Here is a 25,317-nt window from a genome sequence, read left to right as displayed (position 1 = left end):
AAATCCCTGCTTGCATCACAGTATGTAGTCCTTCACTGGCCAAAGCATTTCATAGTCAAGCCCAGAGTCAGTGCAGATGCTACAAGACAAATACTACAAGAAGGTGTGGTCAAATTAGGGTTATTGCTACAATCAGTCTCTCTCAGAGGGCTGAATAAATCTGGATCACAAGATGAAGTACCCATTCTCATTGGAATTTCTCCTGGTTTGATGCTCACGTAAGTGCTCTGGCTGAGACAGTGATGGTGATAGGTCCTAAGACCTATACTATCCTTTGTTCCAGGACAGCAAAGAAAGAGACTCAGAAATACTCCCTGATACGTGGTACTAAGGACACTGAGATGGTCAAAAAGAGGTGTCAGTGGGCTGGTCTGTGAGAGACACCTCAGTTAAATACAAAGAAAGACACCAAAAAGGGGTGAAATGCAATCAATGAATGGAGACTAGAGGGCCCTGTCTGAGGGGCCATTATAACCTGGAGCTGGGGCAAAGACAGTGCACACAAAAAGCACACAATTCATTTACCAACCACTTTTAAAAACTGGAAGCCCACAAAGTACGGCAGGCAAACAACAGAGCATCAACAGCTCTACATATGACCAGCAACTGATAGGCCCTCAAACTGGCTAGACTGAATAATCAATTATTGGAAAGCACTGGTGTTCAGTGAAAAGAACTAAGAAAACCTGGACTGACATATTTTTCTTCTTCTGACTCTACCTTTAAAAAGAAGGGTAAGTTAATACCAGTTTTTGGAAAAATAAAATTGTTGGTTTCCCACTGCAGGTTTATGATGCTTCCATCAAATCTATACAAAGAATAATAATCAAGACTCCTAAGGCTTCTAAGCATAGTTCATAGGATACCATAGCCATATAACAGCAATCCTTGGGCTGGTTCCAGTCTATGAAGTTCTTAGTACCAATCACTCTATAAAGACCATCTTCACCCTTGCCCTTCCTGGTAATGTTACTGTTTATTTACTTATTGTTATGACTCAACCTGGGTTTCCTCCCCTTAAAAGCAACCAGCCCTGGGGCACCTGGGTGGCTTAGTCGTTAAGCGTCTGCCTTCGGCTCAGGTCATGATCCCAGGGTCCTGGGATCGAGCCCCCCATTGGGCTCCCTGCTCTGCGGGAAGCCTGCTTCTCCCTCTCCCCCTCCCCCTGCTTGTGTTCCCTCTCTCGCTGTGTCTCTCTCTGTCAAAGAAATAAATAAAATCTTAAAAAAAAAAAAAAAAAAAGGCAACCAGCCCTGCTATTAGTCATTACTACTGAAAAAGGATTACAGGGCGCCTGGGTGGCTCAGTTGGTTAAGCGACTGCCCTCAGCTCAGGTCATGATCCTGGAGCCCCGGGATGGAGTTCCGCATCGGGCTCCCTGCTCAGCAGGGAGTCTGCTTCTCCCTCTGACCCTCCCCCATCTCATACGCTCTCTCTCTCTCCATTCTCACGCTCTCAAATAAATAAATAAAATCTTTAAAAAAAAAAAAAAGAAAAAGGATTACAGTAACAGTTAACACATTTGAGTTTACTATGTCCTGCACTATGATGAATACATTGTTTTCATCATCTCAATATTAAAAATAATACTGAAAAATATGCACTGTCACTCCCCATTTGACCAATGAGAAAACTGAGAGTTTAAGAAGTTATTTAATTGGCCCAAGGCCACAGAGCCAATAAAATTAGACCTTTAATTTTAATCCAGGCCTGCTGAATTCCTAAATTCATTTGTATTCTAAAAGGTTATCTTTCAAAGAGTGATCTACCCAAGCAGAAACTGGATAACTATCATTCAAAGAAGTTATGATGTTTTCTGCAAAACTGTCATTAAATTTCTTTTGAATCCAAGGTTCTGATTTCTTGGAACCTGTAAGAATTAAGGATTTTGATTAAAAAAAGATGGAGTTTATGTGGTGGCTTTTAAATGGAAAGAAATGCGTGTCTCCATAATGAGCACTGGGTGTTATATGCAACTGATGAATCACTAAACTCTACCTATGAAACTAAAAGATTAATAATAAATTAAATTAAATTAAAAAATTAAAAAACTTTTTTAAAAGAAACGTGTCTCCAGGGGCACCTGGGTGGCTCAGTCCTTGGGCGTCTGCCTTCGGCTTGGGTCATGATCCCAGGGTCCTGGGATCGAGCCCCACATCAGGCTCCCAGCTTGGTGGGAGGCCTGCTTCTCCCTCTCCCTCTCCCCCTGCTTGTGTTTCCTCTCTCGCTATGTCTCTCTCTGTCAAATGCATAAATAAAAAAAAAAAATCTTATTTAAAAAAAAAAGCATCTTACACCATGATCAGGTGGGATTCATCCCTGGATGCAAATCAGGAACTGTGATATACATATTAATAAAATGAAAGACAAAAAAATTACATGAACATCTCAATAGATATAGAAAAAGCATTTAACGGGGAGCCTGGGTGGCTCAGTGGGTTGAGTGTCTGCCTTCAGCTCAGATCATGATCCTGGGGTCCTGGGACTGAGTCCCACGTCGGGCTCTCTGCTCAGCGAGGAGCCTGCTTCTCCCTCACACTCTCCCTCTGTGCTTTCTCTCTCTCTTTCTCAAAAAAATAAATAAAATCTTTAAAGAAAAAAAAAGAAAAAGCATTTGACAAAATACAACATCCTTTCATTATAAAAACTCTCAGCAAATTGGTTACAGAAGAAATATACCTCGGCATGATAAAGGCCATATATGACAAGCCCACAGATAACACATTCACAATAGTGCAAAGCTGAAAGCTTTCCCTCTAAGATCAGGAATAAGAAAAGGAATCCCACTCACCATTCCTATTAAACACAGTCCTGGAAGTCCAAGCTAAAGCAATGAGGCAGGAAAAAGAAATAAAAGTCATCCAAATCAAAAAGGAAAACTGTCTCTGCAGATGATATGATCTTATAAAAAATCCTAAAGACTTCATTAAAAAAAAAACTGTTAGAATTAATAAACCAATTCAGTGAAGCTGCAGGTTACAAAATAAACATACAAAAATCAGTTGTATTTCTATATACTAACAATGAAACCACTGAAAAAGTAATAAAGAAAATAATCCCATTCACAATAGCATCAAAAACAAAACACTTTAGGAATAAATTCAACCAAGAAGGTGAAATTTCTACACATCAAACACTGCAACTTTGATAAAAGAAACTGAAAACAAAAAAATGGAAAGATATCCTGTGTTCATCAATTGAAAGAATAAATATATTTTTTGAAGATTTTATTTATTTATTTGACAGAGAGAGACACAGCAAGAGAGGGAACACAAGCAGGGGGAGTGGGAGAGGGAGAAGCAGGCTCCCCGCCAAGCAGGGAGCCCGACGCAGACTCGATCCCGGAACCCTGGTGCAGGGCTGGATCCCAGGACCCTGGCGCGGGGCTCAATCCCAGAACCCTGGGATCATGACCTGAGCTGAAGGCAGACGCCTAATGACTGAGCCACCCAGGCACCCCTGAAAGAATAAATATTGTTAAAATGTCCATATTATCCAAGCCACCTATGGATTCAATGTAATCTCTGTCAAAATTCCAACGGCATCTTCCACAGAAATAGAAAAAACAATCCTAAAATTTGTATGGAACCACAAAAGTATACTCCAAAGTAATAGCCAAAGCAATCATGAGGAAAAAAAGGACAAAGCCAGAGGCATCATACTTCCTGATTTTAAACTACTCTACAAAACTATAGATTTTAAAACAGTATAGTAATGGCATAAAAATAGACATATACACCAATGGAACATAATAGAGAGCCCAAAAATAAACCCCTGCATTTATCTGACCAGGCGCCAAGAACACTCAATGAGAAAAGGACAGTGACTTCAACAAAGTGTTCCGAAAACTGATTACCACATGCAGAAAAATGAAATTGGACCCCTATCTTACAGCACTCTTGAAAATCAATTCAAAATTGGTTAAAGACTTAAATGTAAGACCTGACACAGTAAAACTTCTCTAAGAAAACATAGGGAAAAAGCTCCCTGACATTGGTCTTGGCAATGATTTTCTAGATACGACATCAAGAGCAGGAGCAACAGTAAAAATCAGTAAGTAGAACTATATCAAACTAAAAAGCTTCTGTACAACAAGAGAAACATTTAAAAAAAATGAAGATGGGGTGCCTGGGTGGCTCAGTCGGTTAAGCATCTGCCTTTCTCTCAGGTCTTGATCTTGGGGTCCTGGGATCAAGCACCATGTCAGGCTCCCTGCTCAGCGGGGAGTCTACTTCTGCTTCTCCCTCTCCCTCTGCCCCTCGCCCCCCACCCCAACTCCTGCTCTCTCTCAAAAAATAAAATATTTAAAAAAAAAATGAAGACAACCTATGGAATGGGAAAAAATATTTACGAACCATGTTTGAGAAGGAATTAATATCCAAAATATATAATAAACTCCAACAACTCAGTAACGAAAATACAATCGAATTAAAAATGGGCAGAGGAACTACATACATTTTTCCAAAGAAGACATAAAATGGCCGTCAGCTCTTTTCTTTCATTTACAAAAGGTAGGTTATGTTTATTCAGAGTCACAAGCAGTCAACTGTGACTCAAGACCACAAAGATACCATTACTACTTTACTCTATTCCAAGCCCTAGGGTAGGGCCTAGACTGGCAGGAGTGATGCTTGGGGCTCATTCACATGAAAAGATGCTCAACATCAGTCATCATCAGGGAAACACAAATCAAAACCACAATGAAATATCAACTCACGACTTCTAGAATGGCTGTTGTCAAGATGACAAGAGATAACAAGTGGCAAGGATGTGGAGAAAAGGGAATGCTTGTACACCTTGATGGAAAGATAAATTAGTACAGTACTACTGAAAACAGTAGGGAGGTCCCTCAAAACACTAAAAAGAAAACTACCATATGATCCAGCAATTGCACTTCAAGGTATACGTCCAAAAGTAATGAAAATAGGATATCAAAGGCATATAAGCACTCCCATGTTTACTGCAGCATTATTCACAAAGGCCAAAATATAGAAACAACTTGTGTCCATTTATGATAAAAAATACAAGATGTATATATGTGTATATGCAACAATGTAGATGGACCTTGAAGGGCAATGCTAAATGAAGTAAGTCAGACAGAAAAAGACAAATATTGTATGTTATTACTTACATATGAAATTGAAAAAAGCCAAACTCATAGAAACTAAGAGTAGAGTGGTGATTACCAGGGGCTACGGGGTGGGGGTTGGGGAGAGGGGGTTTAAGGGTACAAACCTGAAACCAGTAGATACGTCAGTCCTGGAGATCTAATGCAAAGCAAGGTGATTAAAGATAATACTGCATTATGAACTTCAAAGAGGTTGAGAGACTAGATCTTAATTGTTCTCACCAGAAAAAAGAAATAATAAATTTGTGATGTAATAGAAGTGTTAGCTAACAGGGGCACCTGGGTGGCTCAGTTTGTTAAGCAACTGACTCTTGGTTTCAGCTCAAGTCGTGATCTCAGGTCCTGAGATGAAGCCCTGCACCAGGCTCCACACTCAGCACGGAGTCTGCTCAAGATTCCTTGCCCCCCGCAAACCTCCTCCCCTGCCAGCCATGAGCTTTCTCTTTCTAAAATAAATAAATAAAATCTTTTTTAAAAAAAGGTGTTAGAATCACAACAGTGGTAATCATATTGCAATACATAATAAATGTATCAAATTAACATGTTGTATACCCAAACTAGTGTAATGTTATGTTATGTCAATTATAACTCAATAAAAATTTAATTTTCTTTTAAAAAAAAGAAAGGAATTGAGTGCCTGGGTGGCTCAGTTGGTTGAGCGACTGCCTTCGGCTCAGGTCATGATCCCGGAGTCCCAGGATCGAGTCCCGCATCGGGCTCCCTGCTCAGTGGGGAGTCTGCTTCTCCCTCTGACCCTCCCCCCTCTCATGTGCTCTCTCTCTCTCATTCTCTCTCTCTCTCAAATAAATAAAATCTTTAAAAAATAAATAAATAAAAATTTTAAAAAATTAAAAAAGAAAGGAACTCACACCATTCTGCTCTTACATTTACCATTTCATTGCACATCCTGATACTCAGAATTAGAATAGCCACCAAGCGGCAGTAGTAGTACTGTGTGCCAGACCCTGTCCTGAGCACTTTAAAATTTTAATTTTATTGTCACAATAACCCAATAAGGTAGGAACTATTATCCTCATACTGCACATGAGGAAACTAAGGCAAACAAAGGTTAAGTAACTTGTCCAAAGTTAAAAAGCCAGTTAAGTGGCAAAGCAAAATTTTGTACCACGGCAATCTGTTCCCTCCCAAATCCATGCTCATAACCACTACTATACTTTACTACCTATTAATCATCTATTTTGATGGGGAGGTCATTAAAATTAGTAAGTATATTCCCCATTCAAATATTTATTTAAGTATTAAAGTCTAAAGAAAATCTTATTCTCCACTTCATTTCCTGCCTACCTAAACAGCAATTTTTCTACATTCCCAACAAACTTTGCATTAAATGCATGTTTATACTCCATAGATGTGTCCCTTGAGTCTTTCTTCTATGTCTTTCTTTTTAAACACCTTCCCTGTCACCAGGCTGTCTGGGCAGTATTTCCTACAGTTGTGCTAGAGTTGCTAGAGGGAGCTCGCCCTCTAGTGGTCCCATGCTGATATGCAGCCAGATTAAGCATTCACAGAAAGGGCTCCAAGGCCTTCTTTCCTATTACAGTTTCAGTGGCAGAGCACACATTAAAAAAAAGAAAATATTGGGGCGCCTGGGTGGCTCAGTCGGTTAAGCATCTGCCTTCGGCTCAGGTCATGATCCCAGAGTCCTGGGACTGAGCCCCACATCGGGCTCCCTGCTCCGCGGGAAGCCTGCTTCTCCCTCTCCCACTCGCCCTGCTTGTGTTCCCTCTCTCACTGTGTCTCTGTCAAATAAATAAAATCTTTAAAGAAAGAAAATATTAAAAAGCAATTAATCCACAATGGGTCTTAATGCATTACTGTATTTAATGGAGGGGATGACACTATCCCCAGACTGATAAGGCAGAACATGAGGTCACTGCGGACAATTATTTTACTCCCAGCTCCAATATAGGCAATTCAAGCATAGCAGAGCTTTTTAAAAAACATACTACCCCTGTATCTTGTTATCTTTCAAAAGGGGACTGAAAATGATTATTAAAAAATCTGAAATAAGGGTGCCTGGGTGGCTCAGTTGGTTAAGCGACTGCCTTCGGCTCAGGTCATGATCCTGGAGTCCCGGGATCGAGTCCCGCATCGGGCTCCCTGCTCGGCAGGGAGTCTGCTTCTCCCTCTGACCCTCCCCCCTCTCATGTGCTCTCTCTCTCATTCTCTCTCAAATAAATAAATAAAATCTTAAAAAAAAAAAATCTGAAATAAATGCCAAACCATAAAATTTCTGTGAAAACAATCACAAGGCTATTTATATTCTCCAGGCTTAAGGAACCTGGAAGTAAAGATAATCACTCTCTTCCTTTTTCCTTTCTCAACAGAATATGTGCTTGATGGGCAGCTCCTGAGTAGGAGTCCTCTAGTGACAAACCATATATATTCTCTTCATGTACAGTTAAGAGGCAATAACAGAAGTGGATTTTTTAGAAGCTAGAAAATAACTAAAACATAACCAAAGTACAATGTAATCTTAGACAGTTATAATAATCAAAATGAGACAATAAGCTACCAAACCTACCCACAGCTGTGTTTTATGATATCATTTTTCTTTTCCCAGGTCATAGGGAAAGTACCAAGTAAAATTTTTCTTCATCACTGCTTTTCCGATCCCTAATACTGACGGACTCGGGAGCACATAAATGAGATTTTCTCCAACTATGACAAAGCATATAAGGAATACTTACATCATGTAGCGAGGAACAACCCTGAGAATGAGTAAAAGAAGGAAAACACTCAACTTACTGACTTCTAGTCCTTCTTCACTGAAATCACTGTTTATTCAACAAGTGAACATCAGCTATATAGAAAGGTATACAGGAAGTACAGTGAATAGATAAAAATGCAGACATGGTCTTTATATTCAAAGAGTTTATAAACTAGTAAGAAAGAGTTTCGACAGCAACCCAAACAAAACAAAGGAGATCATTTTTCAGACTGGGAGGATAGGTGACATTTCATGAAGTAGTATTTACACTAGCTTTATGATTGGAAAGGATTTCAACAGGCAGGAAGGTATTCTAGGCAGAGGGAATTTTAGCAAGCATTCAGTGCTCATGGTGCTAATGGCATCTGAAGAATGACTAGTACCCTAGTTCCAGGAGCATACTGTGAGTGGAAGGGAAGACAGAGTTGAGGATGAAATGGTACTATGGACTTTATTCTGTAAGCAAAGGAAAATTGTTGAAGACAATGAACTGGGGAAGAAAGGGCATAAGCAGGGCTCGGTTTAGGAAGATGATTCTGGTGGTAACAGGTAAGCTGAATTGGAGCTGGAGGAAAAGAAAGCTAGAGGCAAGCCAACTGCCTAGAAGGTTATCAGAATGGAGGAAGTGGAGTAATAAAAGTTCACACTACAACTGTGAAGACAGATACAAATGTATAACTGCAGGGATTGAGCTAAAAAAAAAAAAAAAAAAGATTGTCCACCTTCTTCCTGAGGTTTAGGATACACTTCTATCAATGACAGTGCCTCACCACCTCGGTAATGGTAAGAAAGGCCATGGGTGGGAAAGCCATGTAGGCCCTATTCTAGGAAAGCAAATGGAGGTGCATCAGAACCTCTGGAGGGAACGGCATGTTACTTTAAAGAAAAAAGAAAAAAAAAAAGGCAAGCACATATATCATTCTGATTCACCTTCTGTGAAAATCACTGAATGAGAACTCCAAGATCTTCTGGTTTCCAAAGTCTGTGACACTGACTTTAGTTTCATCTCTTACACTGATTCCCCTCATTTAAGCTGCTTATAGTTCTGGGATGTGAGAGGTGGCCTAGATCATAAAGACAATCTGAAGCAAATGAAATGAACTATACCAGCAAATAAATAATTCCTATAAATCATCTCTATTAGGAGTGCTCTGTGGGTTTAGAACCATGAAGACAGAAGTGTAACCTGAACTTAAAAGCCCTATTTCTTAAAAAAGAGTAAGAGACATGAAAATGTCTGTTTATTACCTACTGGCCCATTTATATTGGGTCAGTTAAATTAAAAAGGCACTGAAGTAGGCAAATTAAAAGATAAAGGAGACACTACCTTTTTCCACATTTTTAATTACCATTATTGCACCAATACAGCATATGCTTTATATACATATATTTAAAATTTCATTTTCAATTTTCCAGCAATTCAAATACATAATATATTATCATCTTGAGAATACAAAGAACACAACATGGAAGAAGATTGAGAAAATAGGTTCCCAGTAGTTAGTCACTAGTGATTCTACAGAACTTTCCATTTAGTGTTTTCTATTGGAATTTTAAAAATGTCCTGCCATGGCTCTGTAAGAATAGAGCTGCCTGGAACAGGAGGCAATGAAAAAAATGGACCCAAAGTTTAAAAGAGTCAGGAAGGAAATACAGGAGAGAGAATATATTTTGAAACTAAATATAAGACTCCCTTCAACCAGAGTGTACACATCCAAAGAAGTGCTAAGGGAAGAAATGATATCCTCCCATTTCATCCTCAAAATTGCCCATTAACAAACAAAACAGGTAGTGCCCATTCACCTAAGAAAGGGAACTCTCTTCACAGCATCATAAAAGGAATGGTGGGGTAGAGGGAAGGGAAAGTGGTGGGAGAGCAACTTGCTTCTGAGATACCCCAGGTGACGGTTTATCAAGGCCATCACGTGGGCAAAACTATCACAGCTAGCGTGCCAGGGACTCTCCGACTTCCTCCATACATGACGATGTAGGTAATAGCAGCTTTCTAGTGAAGAGCTCGATGGACTGAAAAATAAATGTTTATGGAAAGGGGCCAGATACCCAGGCAGCAAGGCAATGTGGGTACTGAAAGAGAGTTACGTGCTTTCAACCCTTCTGCTCTACATATCCTGTTAAAAACTCTAAACCCTTCAACTTCAGGTCAAATAATGGGGCAAATACAAAGTAATGCCACACTTCAAATGCAGCAGATAGATGGAGCTGCAAGAAAGTAAACGCTTCTCTACAACATAACTTGGAAAACACGGCCCCTTGAACCTCCTTCATCCAAGAGACACCCACTGGTCAAAGTTGTTGCACTATTCAGCAAACAAAAGAACAGTGAAAGTGCCACCAACAAAACCCTCTGAGCATAGGAAGAAACATGTAAACACATGAGAGGGTGACGGAGCTGCACCTGGCACGGGATGTTCACTGAACAGGATAAGCCTGAAGGAGGATCTGTAACACAGACCCAGGAAACAGGTCTTTCTTCATACCTACCCCTATCAAAACTCTGAATTTGTAAACACTGAGGTCAGCCAGTCCATTTTTAGGGTCTTAGGTTAATGGAAAAGGAAATTTCAAGGTTTCTGTTTCCCCTGAAATTGTTAAGTAGGGCACACGGGGTCATGAGATGATTTGGAAATAAACTAAAGAATTGAAAAGACAGAGAAAAATTTTACAGATGGTAGAGTTCATTTCCCCCGCAGAGAGACCTGGCCTTCTGAGCCCTGCATAGTCAGCCACAAGTACGGTAAGACCCATTATTCCCTGCCTTAATAGTGAACAGGAGATAAGAGATACTTTCTTGGCTATACAGCAAGTAACAACACAGGGGAGTGATATAAACCAGCTTGAATGCAATGGAGAAGCTATGAAAAAGATTGTCCAGTAATTTTGGTTCTGGGGAGAGAAGGGGTTCCTAGCTTCCCTCACAGATTGGTGCCCTCAAGGTCATTTTTTTTCTTCAAGTCTGTCCTTAATGTCCTGCCAATGCTATTCAGAACTGGACCCAGTTGGATGGCTGTGGTGCCTGGTTTGGAACAGAGCTGCAAGACAGGAGAAGAGAGAGAAAGCCAAAGGAATTATGATAGCTACTCCATTCTTCACGTAATAGCTTCCAAGAAACTGCTACCCAGAATTTCTGAAACTGTACCTCACTAGAAATTCTAATTATCAAGGCGTGAAATATCCCACTCAAACTTCATCCTACAGCTTTCTTACCCCACCAGCCCCAGCACTCCTCTACTTCCTTACCTAGAATTCCTGCCAGAGACTCTGTATGACCTGCAAATGCCCTGCTTTCCCAGTTCAAGATTTCATTTGACTGTAACACATCCTCTGTGCCCTGATTGAGAGTATAGTGGTTTCACTAGGCTCATACCTGGATGCAGTGCTAAAGTCTCCCCACAAGTCACTGCTTGCAGAACCTGGAGCCGGTGCTGGTGCCGTGACAGGAGCAGGAGAATCCAAATCTAAAAGGATATCTGAATACACAGTAAAGAGATGAGAAAAGAAAAGGGAAAACATAATAAAGATCTGAGAAATAAAAGCTTAGGGGTGCCTGGGTGGGTCAGTCATTAAGCGTCCGCCTTCGGCTCAGTCATGATCCCAGGGTCCTGGGATCGAGCCCCGCATCGGGCTCCCTGCTCAGCGGGAAGCCTGCTTCTCCCTCTCCCTCTGCCTACCGCTCCCCCTGCTTGTGCTCTGTCAAATAAGTAAAATCTTTAAAAAAAAAGAGAGAGAGAGAGAAACTATTAATATACACAACTTGGATGAATCTCAAGGGAAGTATGCTGAGTGGAAAAAGCCAATCCCCAAAAGTTATGTACTCTGTGATTCCATTTATATAACATTCATGAAATGACAAAATTATAGAGATGGAGAAGAAATTAGTGATTGCCTAGGGTTAGTGACCGGGTCTGGGGCAGGATGCAGGAGGTAGGTGTGGTTATAAACAGATGACATGAGGGATCCTTGTACTGATGGAGCTGTTCTGTATCCTGACCATGGTGATGGATCCAGGAACCTACACATGATAAAAGTGCATAGAACTAAAAACACACATATACACACAAATGAGAACACGTAAATCTGGTGAAATCTAAATAAGATCAGTAGGTAGTATTGATGTCAATTTCCTGGTGATATTTGACTTTGGTTTTGCAAATGTTACCATTTAGGGGAACTGAGTAAAGGGTACACAGGATTTCTTTGTGTTATTTTTTACAACTGCATGTGAAGCTACAATTACCTTAAAATAAAAAGTTTAATTCAAAAAAATTAAAATTTTAGACATTATCCCCAGTGCCTTCTGGAGACACTTATGAGAAGAAGTAGGTTATAACCATTTTTACCTCAAAATTCCAGAAAGAGAAACTTTACTCTTAGCAATCAATGATAAGAATGCTCTGCATCCCTGCAATATAAGTTAAAACTACAGATTCTAATATCTGCTTCTCTAACCTTTGGAAAACTCCTTTCCGAGTTCTAATGTTCTCATTTTGAAACGGAAATAACTCTGTTTTCCCCATCAGATAGTATAGAAGAGTGAAAATATATTCACAAACCCAGATGCTGTCTAATTTTCTCCCAACTGCCTTTGTGAAGAAACAGAGAAGATTAAAAGAAATAACATTTACTGAATGGCTACAACGTCCCATGGACTGTGCTAGGTGGTGTCACATCATTTCTCCTTTACAATCCTGGGGTAATTCTAAGTCTCCATTTTACAGATAAGGATATTGAGACAGGGGTGCCTGGGTGGCTCAGTCCATTAAGCATCTGCCTTTGGCTCAGGTCATGATCCCAGGGTCCTGGGATGGAGCCCTGTGTCGAGCTCCCTGCTCAGCGGGAGGCCTGCTTCTCCGTCTCCCACCCCCCCGCTTGTGTTCCCTCTCTCGTTGTCTATCAAATAAATAAAAATAAAATCTTTAAAAAAAAAAAAAGATATAAAATAGCAGAGCTATGACCAAAATCTTACTCCATCTGACTCTCAGGCCTGCTAGCATCTAACCAAGGTACAATGAAGAAAATAGTCTTTTTAATATCTACTCATTTTCTGACAAAGAACCTACCAAATACCATGACTCTCAGTTCACTAGAAAAGCTTTAATTCCTTACTAGAGGCTGCCAGAATCACCTTGTCAGCACCAAGTGCCATTTCATAGCAAAAACATCAACACACTCCTTGGCAAACAGGTGCTACCCAATCAAAACCTAAGATATGATGATTTCTCAAAGTTAAAAGTAATAGAGAGAGATTTACCTGCATCACTACCTCCATGGTTAGATTTTGGAATGGGTGGTGGAGTGACATGATTGCTGATGGGAACGGAGGTTGGTGGGGGAATAGTGACTTTGCCTCCAGGTGGGGGTGGGAGCAAGCTTAGGCCCCCAGCCCCTGTAGTCTTGGGCTTAGAAGCACCTCCTTTCTTAGTTGTAATGTTCTACAATGAGAAAACAGAGAAGAGAAAGAAAAAGTCACAAGCTTATTATAAAAATACAGGGAGTGGGGGAAAGAAATCATACTCACCCCAATACTCAACTTGATGGTCTGTCCTTCCTTGAAGCCCAGATCCAACTTAGGACGATTGTCCATGTCCTGAGATTCTTTGGAAATCTCAGATTCCTGCTTTACCCACCTTCAGTAAAAGAGTAAATTATCTTAATTTGGGATTACCTAAAAGCAGAGTCCGACACACAAATCCGAGTGTAACTAACTTATATGAAACAAGATTCCAGAAAGCAGAGTGAGGAAACATGAAGAATGAGGAAGGAAAGGAAGAAAAGCCATGAAAGAGGGCAACAGGGTTCAATGGTACTGAGGAGCCACCCAGAATACATATTTAACTTGTCCCTCCAAAGGAGGGCATTTAGCTGCCAATCCCCATCCTCCATGGTTGAGGGCTACCCCTGAGGGAGTGTAATTAATTCCTCAGTCCTTCCAGGCTGCTTCCTTATGCCAACGGAGTGGAATTCCACAATTTCAGAGTTCTGAGGCAGAAAAGCTGAGTTATGCCTATGCCTGCCCCTGAAGTAGGAAGTTGACATTGTGCACAGTGCTATGCACCACAGCTGTGCCAAAACCAGGCAGGCGGAAGAAATGTTGAAACAGACATAAAACATGTCAGCTATACAAAGTAACAAAACTGGCACACAACTCCCCACGTAGCTCCCATACAGTCCTGCTATTATTATATGCCTCCCTCAGCCACTTAAAATCAAGTGCCAATTCCCTAGAGACATAAGCAAAAGCATCTCAAGACACTGTACAAGGGACCAAAAACATGTTCCAGGTTTTAAGGAAAGGCCAAAGCAGATACAAAGATAATGTAAGGAAACAGCAAATGGGAAGATTCAAATTCATAATGAACTCTTTTACCAAATACAGAAACCAGGAGGTAAAAGAGATAGTGTCCATTCAGCTGAAAAGGAGCACTTCCAAAACCTTTTAACCAGGTAACTAAAGGACAAGTTTCACTCACTTGAAGTGATCTTGCAAGGAGACGTTAAAGTCAAAGGCATCACCCCGATCTGTGAAGCCAATGCCAATGAAAGCACTACGCCCTGTGAAAAAGACAGAAATACTCAGAATAGGAAGTGTCCCTTAGGGAAAATTCCACCCAGTGAAAATTAACAGTCACCTTAACTAAATCAAGTCGTGAACATAAAACATTTTCTCACAACCCAGGGGTCCAAAAACTACATACAGCCCAAGGGCCAAATGCTGCCATCGCCTGTCTTTATAAGTAACATTTTACTTGAACACAGCTACACCAATTTGTTTACATATTATCAATGGCTGCTTTCATACTACATCAGCAGAATTAAGTGGTTACAATAGAGAACAAAAATCTAAAATATTTATGATCTGTGTCCAAACAGAAAAAGTTTAACCACCTCTGATATAGACTATGGAGAAAAGATAGACTGCCCTAGACATAGATGATTTAAGACAGTCCCACCAAAACCCACCACAAACAATGAATGAATGGGCAATATGTGTTAATTCTTTGGTTAGCTAGACATTTTGATTTATTTACATCTACCTATTAATTACCATGTCTTGAACTTGCGTTCATATCTATTACAAATAACATGTTAATCCTTGTCCTTTAGCAACTATAGTTAACTATGGAGAAAGGAGAGGAAAAATTTAGTAAACTGAAGTAAGATAAATGCAATTAGGACACACTTTCATTGAAGTGCATTTACCTATTTTCCTAATATCATCCCATTCAAAATCCCAGACTCCTTACCAGTACCATCCTGGATCCGGATTACAAAGTAGCGGCTGGAATCTGTCACTGTCTCCACAGCAATACCAGGATACTGTTCTACCGGTGCCTGAGCAAAGAGCTCCCCTGACAGGTAAGAAAAGACTTCTTTGAGCAAAGGAAGCAAAAATCTAAAACTCCAGTTAACAAATATTTCCATTCCAGTCCCCAACTTAAATGTACTTATAAAAATGCACCAAACTAATACTCTTAATATGTTAAAGAGTCAGCAGCAGATTACCTGACACTTTATCCTCAAGTTTGATATAAGCGATCTTCCCTTTTGAAGTGATTCGGAGGCGACCAGTCCAATCAGGCTGGTCTAATTTCCAGTCAGATGCCCTAGGATAGGAAAATAGGAAGTCTCAGGTCCATATCTTTAATTACTAAAAACCTACACAGAATCATTTGCCATATTCCTGTTTTGCTGTCCTGGTTGCTTATTCTTTCTACCTATTAAATAATCAATAAGAATAACTCATGATCCCCTCTACATAGATGTCTCATTATTACATAGAGCCCAAAGCAAACAAATCCTTACTACGTAAGGATTATCCAATAAGCATCAAGAAAAACACGTAAAGTACAAATACAAGCAATTTAAAAAAATTCTCATGATACTATTTCCATACTGCAGACAATAACTTATATAATAGTGGGGCGCCTGGGTGGCTCAGTCATTAGGCGTCTGCCTTCAGCTCGGGTCATGATCCCAAGGTCCTGGAATAGAGCCCCACGTCAGGCTCCCTGCTTGGCAGGGGGCCTTCTTCTCCCTCTCCCACTCCCCCTGCTTGTGTTCCCTTTCTCAGTGTCTCTCTCTGTCAAATAAATAAATAAAATCTTTTCAAAAAATAATAATAATAATTTATATAATAGTATTTGACTGATCAGGTAACAACAAAGTCTACTAAATGAATTATACTAGGTAACAGAAGCCGTCCCAAATCCCTAAACGTATCATCATCTTTCACTGAATTCAACCAATATTTACAGTGTGTATTAAGTCACAGGCACTGTTCTAGATGCTTGGGATACAACAGTGAATGAACAAAACGAAGACTTCTACCCTCATGAGGTTTACATTATCATAGAAAACAGATAATAAAAAATAAACATAAAAAAGTAAAATAATTAGTATCTCAGAAGATGATAAGTGCTAAAATAAAAAGAAAATGCAGAGGCAGAAAAGGGAAATTGGGAGGGTAGTGGGAGAGTAAATAGGTTGCAACATTCAAGAAGGTGGTTGGGGAGACCTTATTAACAAGGTGAAATGTGAGCAAAAATGTGAAGGAAGCAAGAAAGTTCCTCATGCAGATATTGGAGGGAGGTGATTCCAGGATTGGAACACTTAGTGCAAAGGTGCTAAGGTGGGGTTGTGTCTGGAATGTTTGCCCTCAAAGGAAGCCACTGCAGTAAGAATAAAATAAAGAGATGAAGTGGGAGAGATAACAGAAGGCCAAATTTTACAGGTCTTGTAAGAATTTTGGCTTTGACTCTGAGTGAAGGAGAAGCCATTACAGGTTTTAAGCAGAGGTGAAATATGATCTTCCTTTTATTTTATTTGTTTTAAGAGAGTAGTTATTTTTTTAAAGACTTATTTATTTATTTGAGAGAGAAAAAGAGAGGGGGGGAAGAGAATCTCAAGTAGAGACTCCCCACTGAGCGTGGAGCCGGACACAGGGCTTGATCCCATGACCCTGAGATGATCATGAACTGAGTCAAAATGAAGAGCTGGATGCTTAACCTACTGAGCCACCCAGGCATCCCAATCTCCCTTTTATTTTATTTTATTTTATTTTATTTTTTTTTTTAAAGATTTTATTTATTTATTTGAGAGAGAGAGAGAGAGAGAGCACATGAGAGGGGGGAGGGTCAGAGGGAGAAGCAGACTCCCTGCCGAGCAGGGAGCCCAATGCGGGACTCGATCCAGGGATTCCAGGATCATGACCTGAGCTGAAGGCAGTCGCCCAAACAACTGAGCCACCCAGGCGCCCTCCCTTTTATTTTAAAAGGGTTACTTTATTGTGTGCAGAAGCAATGTAGGGATGTAAGTACTGAAGCATGGGGATTAGTTAAGAGACTACTACAGTAATCCAGGAGTCATGATGGTGACTAGGAACAGAGAGCAGCAGAAGTGGCTAGATTCTGGATTTATTTATTTAAAGTAAATAAGCAGGATTTTCTAATGGATTTAATGTGAAGTCAAGGATGACTGAAGATTTTAGCCTGAGCAAAGGAGCTGCCAATACATGACACAGAAAGGCTATAGGTAGAGCATGTCTGGGAAGAAAGATCAGGAGTTCAGTTTTGAATATGTAGAGTTTGAGATGTCAAATAGATTTTCAAGCAAAGCTATAGAGAAGGCATTTGAATATGAGTCTGGAGTTTAGGAAAGACATGTGGGCTAGAGATAGCGACGTCCATGGAAACATTACAAAATACTGAATACTTATAATCTGTATGATAAATGAATTTGAATGAAATCTAAGATGTTATTTAAATATGACCAATTTTACAAAGCACTGCCTTGTGATTTTGTTTTGTCAGCATGTGGAAAAGAGAGGGCAAAGTAAAAGTTATTAATAACTCATCCTGGGACACCTGGCTGGCTCAGTTAGTAGAGCATGTGACTCTCGATTTCAGGGTTGTGAGTTCGAGGCCCACGTTGGGTGCAGAGATTACTTAAAAATAAAATGGTAAAAACAAAACAAAATTCATCCCTTAGAAACCTGAAAACGAATACTTGCAAGTTAGAAAGGTAACAATAAGGTATATCCAAACAAGAATAAGTTTAAGGAGAGGGTAAGCAAAAGGTGGAAAAGAGAAAAATGAAAATGAGCACAGGTTTTGAACAGGATTTATAAGACAAATCTTTGTCATGTCCTCCTCTCTTGATGCCCTGCCTCAAAGAAGCTCAAGTACTTGAATCTGATCCAGACTACAATGCTCTAAAGGTCCCTGTATTTTAATTTTTTTTTAAATGAGTAATTACTTCTGTCATGCCACCATAAGCTAAACATAGTGTATTGAATATATTAGGAACAAGCCTACTAGATGTGTTTCCTGGGACAGGTTCCTTGTCTTATTTATCTTGCATGTCTAGTGGCCAATATTTAACAAATTCTCAGTAAGCGAATGGATATTCCCAGCAGCAATTTCCCTCAGCCCTGAGCCTTAGTTCCTTTCCTGCTCCCAAAACCTAGCCTGAGGAACTCTTGGTTTCGCTGGTCTTCTGAACAGACTTCACAAATTTTCACTTACCTCAGTAATAAATCCTTACAGCAACCATACGGAATAGGCATGAAAAGCCTATCATCTCTGTCTCTCTAAGTGAAGAACAGTAACACAGTAAGTAATGATGCCTAACTTTGAAGTCCAGCATTCTCATCACATTAAAACAGACTATTGAGTCTACTATTGATTAAGCTGAGGAGGAGGGCAGTGATGAATATAAAAACGGTTTTAGAGGTTGGGAAACTATTTCTTAATCATTTATAGCTTTCTCATCGACCTAAATTGTCAGTGAAAGCCTGAGAAGCGGGCGCCTGGGTGGCTCAGTTGGTTAAGCGACTGCCTTCGGCTCAGGTCATGATCCTGGAGTCCCGGGATCGAGTCCCACATCAGGCTCCCTGCTCAGCAAGGAGCCTGCTTCTCCCTCTGACCCTCCCCCCCTCATGTGCTCTCTCTCTCATTCTCTCTGTCTCAAATAAATAAATAAGTAAAAAAAAAAAAGCTAAGGCTAAGGTTTAAAAAAAAAAAAAAAAAGAAAGCCTGAGAAGCAAGAGCTCACCATAGGTGAATCAAAGTCATTCATTCCCTCTAATCTTATTAGTCACTCAAACCAAGTATTCCTTCTGCTTCCTAAAAAGCCCAGTTTTTCCTTTAATGGCAGCCTAAAGAAGAATCATGCTCATAATATAAAATGGGTTCTGTAAACAAGAAGATTAGATAGACAAAAAGACATAAAAGTAATATTTATTAAGCATCTATTACGTGCCAAGCATTATGCCCATTCTTATGAAAATTAAGTGAGAGGATATTGCAAGATAAGTAGTAGTATATCCATTTCTACAAATGAGGAAACCACAGTTCAAAAGAGTTAAGTGTCGGGGTGCCTGGGTTGGCCCAGTTGGTTAAGCATCTGTCTTTGGCTCGGGTCATGATCCCAAGGTCCTGGGATCAAGCCCCGCATCGGGCTCCCCGCTCAGTGGAGAGTCTGCTTCTCCCTCTCCCTCTACTGCTCCCCCTGCTTGTGTGCTCTCTCGTTCTCTCTCTCTAGAATAAATAAAATCTTTAAAAAACAAAAAGAGTTTAGTGTCTTGCCAAAAGCAAATAAATGGGAATCTTGATGCAAACTTAGTGCAGCTCTCTTCATTCACTATAGTAAAAGTGGCTAATGAAAAAATGCCTTTTGGAGGATAAGAAATGTCAATAATAAGCATGGAAACCATAGATAACAAGAAAAAGAGGAAAATTAAAAAAAATGTTTTGATGGCTCAGTGCAATTAACTGACATAAGGACAAAAGGTTATGGATAAACTAGAAAGTGAAGGTAGAGAATGCAGATGAGAGAAGGAAGGTCTTTAAAAAAAAAACCTTAAAGTAGAAGAAAAAGAAGAGAACCCCACTCTATGGTGTATCAAATCCTTTAGGAAGGCTTTACTACTAAAGTTGGAAGTCATGAGCTATTTCACCTATTTCAATGCTAACTTACGTGATTAAGTGTAATCTACAAATTTCTTCCACGTTTACAGAGTGCCCACTATGTGCCAGACACTGTACTAGACCCTGGTACTATAAAATTAGAAAAGAAACAAGCTGTTCACAGATAGTCTAGAGAAACAGATGGAGCAATCAATTACAATACAGAAGGAAGAGCACTCACTATGATAGAGATAAGCATAGGTGCTATGGAAGCACACACAGAACATACCAAAGCCAGAATGGAAGGGTCAAGGGGGCTTCCCAAGGAAGGTGATGTCTCAGCTGAGTCATACATATTATAACCTGTAACCACCATCAAAAAGCATGTAGATTCCTATTCATGGTCAATTTGGAGTCTGATTGAAAGCCTGGAATTAGGACTACCTCTTTGCCGAAAGGTACAACCCACAGGGTCTAATGCACAAGTCAGCAAGTACAAAGATACTGATTCATGATGAATGAACCTCCTGTAAGGAGGCAAAATAATGGACACAGGAGGAGGACAAAAGCCAAAATAATTATAAATGCCAAGAGGAAAATCATGATGGTGATGTGGATCAGAGAACAATAAGAACAGTATCTTATATATTTATATGCTGCTTTACTGTTTCCTAAATTCTTTCACATTTATTATATTATTTCATTTAACCCTCCAAAAGCTTCTGTGAGGTACATAACTAGAGCAGGCTTTATTATCATTAACTTTTTTTTTTCCTATTTCACAGATGAGAAAAACTAAGGCTTGGAAAGGTTAAGAGATTTGTCCCAAATCATGTAACTGTTAAGTTGTCAGGGATCATACTCATATTTCTTAACATGTAACCCAGTTAACATGTTAACTCTTTCCACTACATGACTTCATGACCTCCTACAGCATCCTCAGAACCTCACCATCACTGGATTACAAGGCGGTTAGCTGGCCCTACAGAGAAAATGCTGCATTAACTCTGGAGAAAAAAAGCTACCGGAGAGGTTAAGAAGGGAGGGGAGTAAGGAAAATAGAATATACTATGTAATCATCAAGAAAATGTACTGAAAAAAAAAACCAGAATAGACACCGACTGGAAAACCTATCATAACCTTTGCCCACTAGCAAAAGAACTGAAAGGAAAACCAAATGGTGGATGGTATTTGGTAGCAAGACTGACAACAGCACAGAAGATAAACTGTATCACCTACAGAATGGCCAACACAATGACTACTCACAAAAGCGCACGGGGTACTGGAAATGTGTACGAGAGGGAGGACGGGAGGGGGTTTCGACAAGGTGACAAACTGAAGGACGCAGGAAAAGAACGAACCAAAGGTGACTGGCAATGGAGCAGGCACGACTGGATGTGGATGATGGGGAGCAGATGGGTAACCCAGAGGGGCCCAAGGGAGGAGGGGGGGGTGGGTGCAGACGGTAATTTTTTTTTTAAAGCGGCGGAAACCAGGATGTCATTCCACAGTGGGGAAAGAACAGGAGGGCAGGGCGATAACAACCCAGGTAGGGAGGTTAGCAAGGTGACAACCCAGAGGTGGCAGTGGCAAGGGACTCGCAGCGTGCTACCTGAGGAGGAAACTGTCATCCCCGACCCGGTATGCGTGTGCTGCAGTGTATCGGGGTTAGTACCTGTAACCGCGGTTGGAGGCCCGTGGAGGAATCCGGTAAACGCTAACGTCTGGCTTCACACACAAAACAGACTCGTACTCTAACTCGGTCGCCATCTTGGCTCTGCACTCCGCGCCACCAGGGGCGGGGCGTAGGAACGGGGGCGGACGTAGAAGGTAGGAAGTTGGACTGCGCGCAACTTCCGTTTACGCTACTTCCGCGCGATTTTAGTTTGGTTCTTGAGATTAACCTCCGGAGGTACGGGTCGGAGAAGCCATATTGAAACCTGGAAATCGTGAAGCTGCGCAGTTCGCCATTTTGGGTAATGGCAAAACGGCCTTTCCAGTGCGTGACCCACATTATAGAAATCTCCATTCCCGAAAGGTGATTAGGGAAAGCTCCATCTTGCCCGCAGTGCTTAGGGAGCAGGAGGACCGCCTTGAAATCTGGAGAATGTTTTTCTGACAAGAACCGCTTTTTAACCATAGTTTCCCGGCAGGAAAAGGGTATCTGCATGTTGGTAATCCCGAACCGGGTACCTACAGTAAATATATGACCCAGCAGTAGGCATGGTGGATTTTAATCCTCCAGCGTCTAAATTTTAAAAATGCCCAGCCTGATTAGTTGCCTAATAGCACCTTTTAATCTTGGATTTTACAGAACAACACCTGTTGAAATAGTATGCCTCACTTTCAGTGTGCATTCTGGTTATCTTTTTTGAAAATGTGAACATCTTAAACTCTTAAATGGCACCAACTCAATTACTGATCAATTCGGGAAGCCTGGGGCACCTGGGTGGCGCAGTCGTTAAGCGTCTGCCTTCAGCTCAGGTCATGATCCCGGGGGTCCTTGGATTGAGCCCCGTGGGGGGCTCCCTGCTCAGCGGGAAGCCTGCTTCTCTCTCTGCCACTCCCCCTGCTTGTGTTCCCTCTGTCTCTGTATCTCTGTCAAATAAATATATAAAATCTTTAAAAAAAATTCAATACGACTAATGAGCTATTATTTAATGACCACTATTTGCTCCAAATCCTATTGTAATGATAAATCCTATTGAACTCTTTCCATAAATATGTTCTTTGTACACTTCGCATGTAAATTTGCCACAACACTGTCACTTTGAACCAATTTAATTAGCAGGGATAGAAGATGTCAAAACCAAGTACGAACTGAAGTCTGTCTGACTACAATGGCAGTGGTCTCCGCCCCTTCATTATACTGACTGGTTGAAAACCTGTCTTTAATAATAGTCTACCTGGCAAAGTGATAATCTTAAAATTAAAGACTTACGATATATATCCCTGGCAAGGATGTGGGAAATAAGCTACTCTCATACACTAATACCAGGAGTGTCCATTAATACAACGTTTTGAAGGGAAACTTAGCAGAATTGATCGAAATATTGTATATAACTTTAAATTTAGTAAAACCACTAATAGGTATCTTAGAGACTTTTTTTAAAAGATTTTATTTATTTATTTGACAGAGAGAGACACAGCGAGGGAGGGAACACAAGCAGGGGGAGTGGGAGAGGGAGAAGCAGGCTTCCCGCCAAGCAGGGAGCCCGATGTGGAACTCCATCCTAGGACCCTGGGATCATGACCTGAGCCGAAGGCGGGCGCTTAACGACTGAGCCACCCAGGCGCCCCTCTTAGAGACGTTATTGTTTTTAGATTTTATTTATTTATTTTGGGAGAGGGAAGAGGAGAGAGAGAGAGCACACGAGGGGAGGGGAGGAGCAGACGAAGAAGGAGAGAATCTCAAGCAAACTCCACCCTGAGACGGGAGTCGGACACCTAGCTCCAGCTCACCACCTGAGATCATGACCTGAAAAGAGACTCTTAACCAGCTGAGCCACCTAGGCGCCCCTACAGACATTCTTATATACACAGTAAAGTAGATACAATATTTATTACAGCATTGTTTGTAATAGTAATGTGAAACAACATGAACATCTATCAATAGAAAATATATATTAAAGTATATATAACATGGGATGCCTGGGTGGCTCAGTCAGTTAAGCATTTGCCTTCAGCTCAGGTCATGATCCCAGGGTCCTGGGATCCAGTCCCACATTGGGCTCCCTGCTCAGCAGGGACTCTGCTTCTCCCTCTACCCCTCCCCCCTGCTTGTGTGCGTGCTCGCTCTCTCTCACACACTCTCTCTCTCTCAAATAAATAAATAAAATCTTTAAAAATATAACATAAAAAATATTTTTAAATATACCTTGATATAATGGCATGATAAGAAAAGATCCATGCTAAAAAAACAAACAAAAAGAAAGCCAATAAACTTTCACTTAAAATTTTTTTTTTTTAAAGATTTTATTTATTTATTTGAGACAGAAAGCATGAGGTGGGGAGGGTCAGAGGGAGAAGCAGACTCCTCGCTGAGCAAGGAGCCCGATGCGGGACTCGATCCTGGTACTCCAGGATCATGACCTGAGCCGAAGGCAGTCGCTTAACCAACTGAGCCACCCAGGCGCCCTCACTTAAAATTTCAGTAATCCTCAACTACTTCTGGTTCCAGAATTGTCCGTGTTCTTCATACTCTTCACACCTTTACATGCATTAAACCTTCTATCTTGAACAATTTCCTCTAGCCTGTCAGTTTGACAAACTGATACATTCACATATGTGCTCAAATAATACCTCCTCTGTGACTTCACCAGGTACTTTTTTTTTAATTCCAATGTAGTTAACATACAGTGTAATATTAGTTTCAGGTGTACAATATAGTGATTCAACACTTCCATACGTCACCTGGTGCTCATCACAGCAAGTGCACTCCTTAATCCCGATCACACATTTATCCCATCAACCCCCACCCCCAATAACCATCAGTTCGTTCTCTATAGTTCAGAATCTGTTTCTGGGTTTGCCTCTCTCTCTCTTTTTTCCCTTTGTTCATTTGTTTTGTTTCTTAAATTCCACATATGAGTGAAATTTACCCACAGTAAAAACACATTTTATATTAGAACCCAATGCACACATATATACTTGAAACAAAGTTTTCCCAAAATGATAACCCTATTAAACATGATAGCAGTTTATAATTTTTACTGTGTTCTGTTCTATTTTATGTTATTGTTCTCAATCCACAAAACTGATTTCAATACCTAGTAGTACATCTTGACTCACTTGCTCACTATTTTACAGGTTAAAGAAAAAGTAATGAAGAAAGACCAAGAATGTTTCTGATAATTAGATCATCTACTAAGATTATTATGTACATTGTACTCTGCCTTTTGAAAGAGTCATCTTACAAACTCTCCACTGGCTGTACGATAAAGTCTAATTTTCTTAGCTAGATGATTCTTCATAATCTTGCCCCAACCTTTCTTTTCAGGCTCACATAGAGCCACTTTTCTCACACCATCTTCCTTTCACTCCCAGTGTCTTCTCTAACTTAATCACATTGCTGTAATTTTCCAAACCCACCATCTTTGTTCATATTTGCACAGACTAAAATTCCCTTCCCATTCATTCCTTGGTAAAATGCCTTCAGATGTAATTTAAATATCAATTTATCTGAGAAGTTTTTCTCAACTTCCCTAAACCCTGCTCTATTCTCCTACAGCATTATTTATACTTACGTTTTAATTCTTATCACATTGTATTCAACTGTTTATAGGTACAAAGGCAAGAAACATGTTTGTGTTTACCCAATATCCATCACAGTTTTCAGAATGTAGTAAGAACACCATACTTTTTTGAATGATTGTTTCTGTCCATTTTTACTGGGATAATTTGTTCTTTCCCAATCAAAAATTGCTAAATGTCTTGGCTGGAAGTCACCTCTGCCCACCCCAGTAGGGGGTATCAGCTACACAATTCAAAAGTTCCGGACTGGAGACTAGATTAACTGTCCCAGAAATCAAGCT

At 40.4% G+C, this 25,317-nt stretch overlaps 1 protein-coding gene across 1 annotated transcript; it reads right to left on the bottom strand.

Annotated features, from left to right (window-relative positions):
- Positions 1 to 9,191: 9,191 nt before the first annotated feature.
- NECAP1 (NECAP endocytosis associated 1) lies at positions 9,192 to 21,558 on the bottom strand. The gene is made up of 8 exons (XM_021690485.2): positions 21,459 to 21,558; positions 15,381 to 15,481; positions 15,122 to 15,226; positions 14,348 to 14,429; positions 13,396 to 13,504; positions 13,129 to 13,309; positions 11,245 to 11,347; positions 9,192 to 10,909 (listed from the first exon to the last, which is right to left on the bottom strand). The coding sequence occupies exons 1-8, from the start codon at positions 21,551 to 21,553 to the stop codon at positions 10,861 to 10,863; spliced, it is 825 nt and encodes a 274-aa protein (XP_021546160.2). The 5' UTR covers positions 21,554 to 21,558; the 3' UTR covers positions 9,192 to 10,860.
- Positions 21,559 to 25,317: the final 3,759 nt, after the last annotated feature.

This window comes from Neomonachus schauinslandi, chromosome 5 (assembly GCF_002201575.2).
Source record: "Neomonachus schauinslandi chromosome 5, ASM220157v2, whole genome shotgun sequence".
Lineage (NCBI taxonomy): Eukaryota > Metazoa > Chordata > Mammalia > Carnivora > Phocidae > Neomonachus > Neomonachus schauinslandi.
Note: the sequence above shows the minus strand (reverse complement) of the source record. Positions and strands in the feature narration are given on the sequence as shown.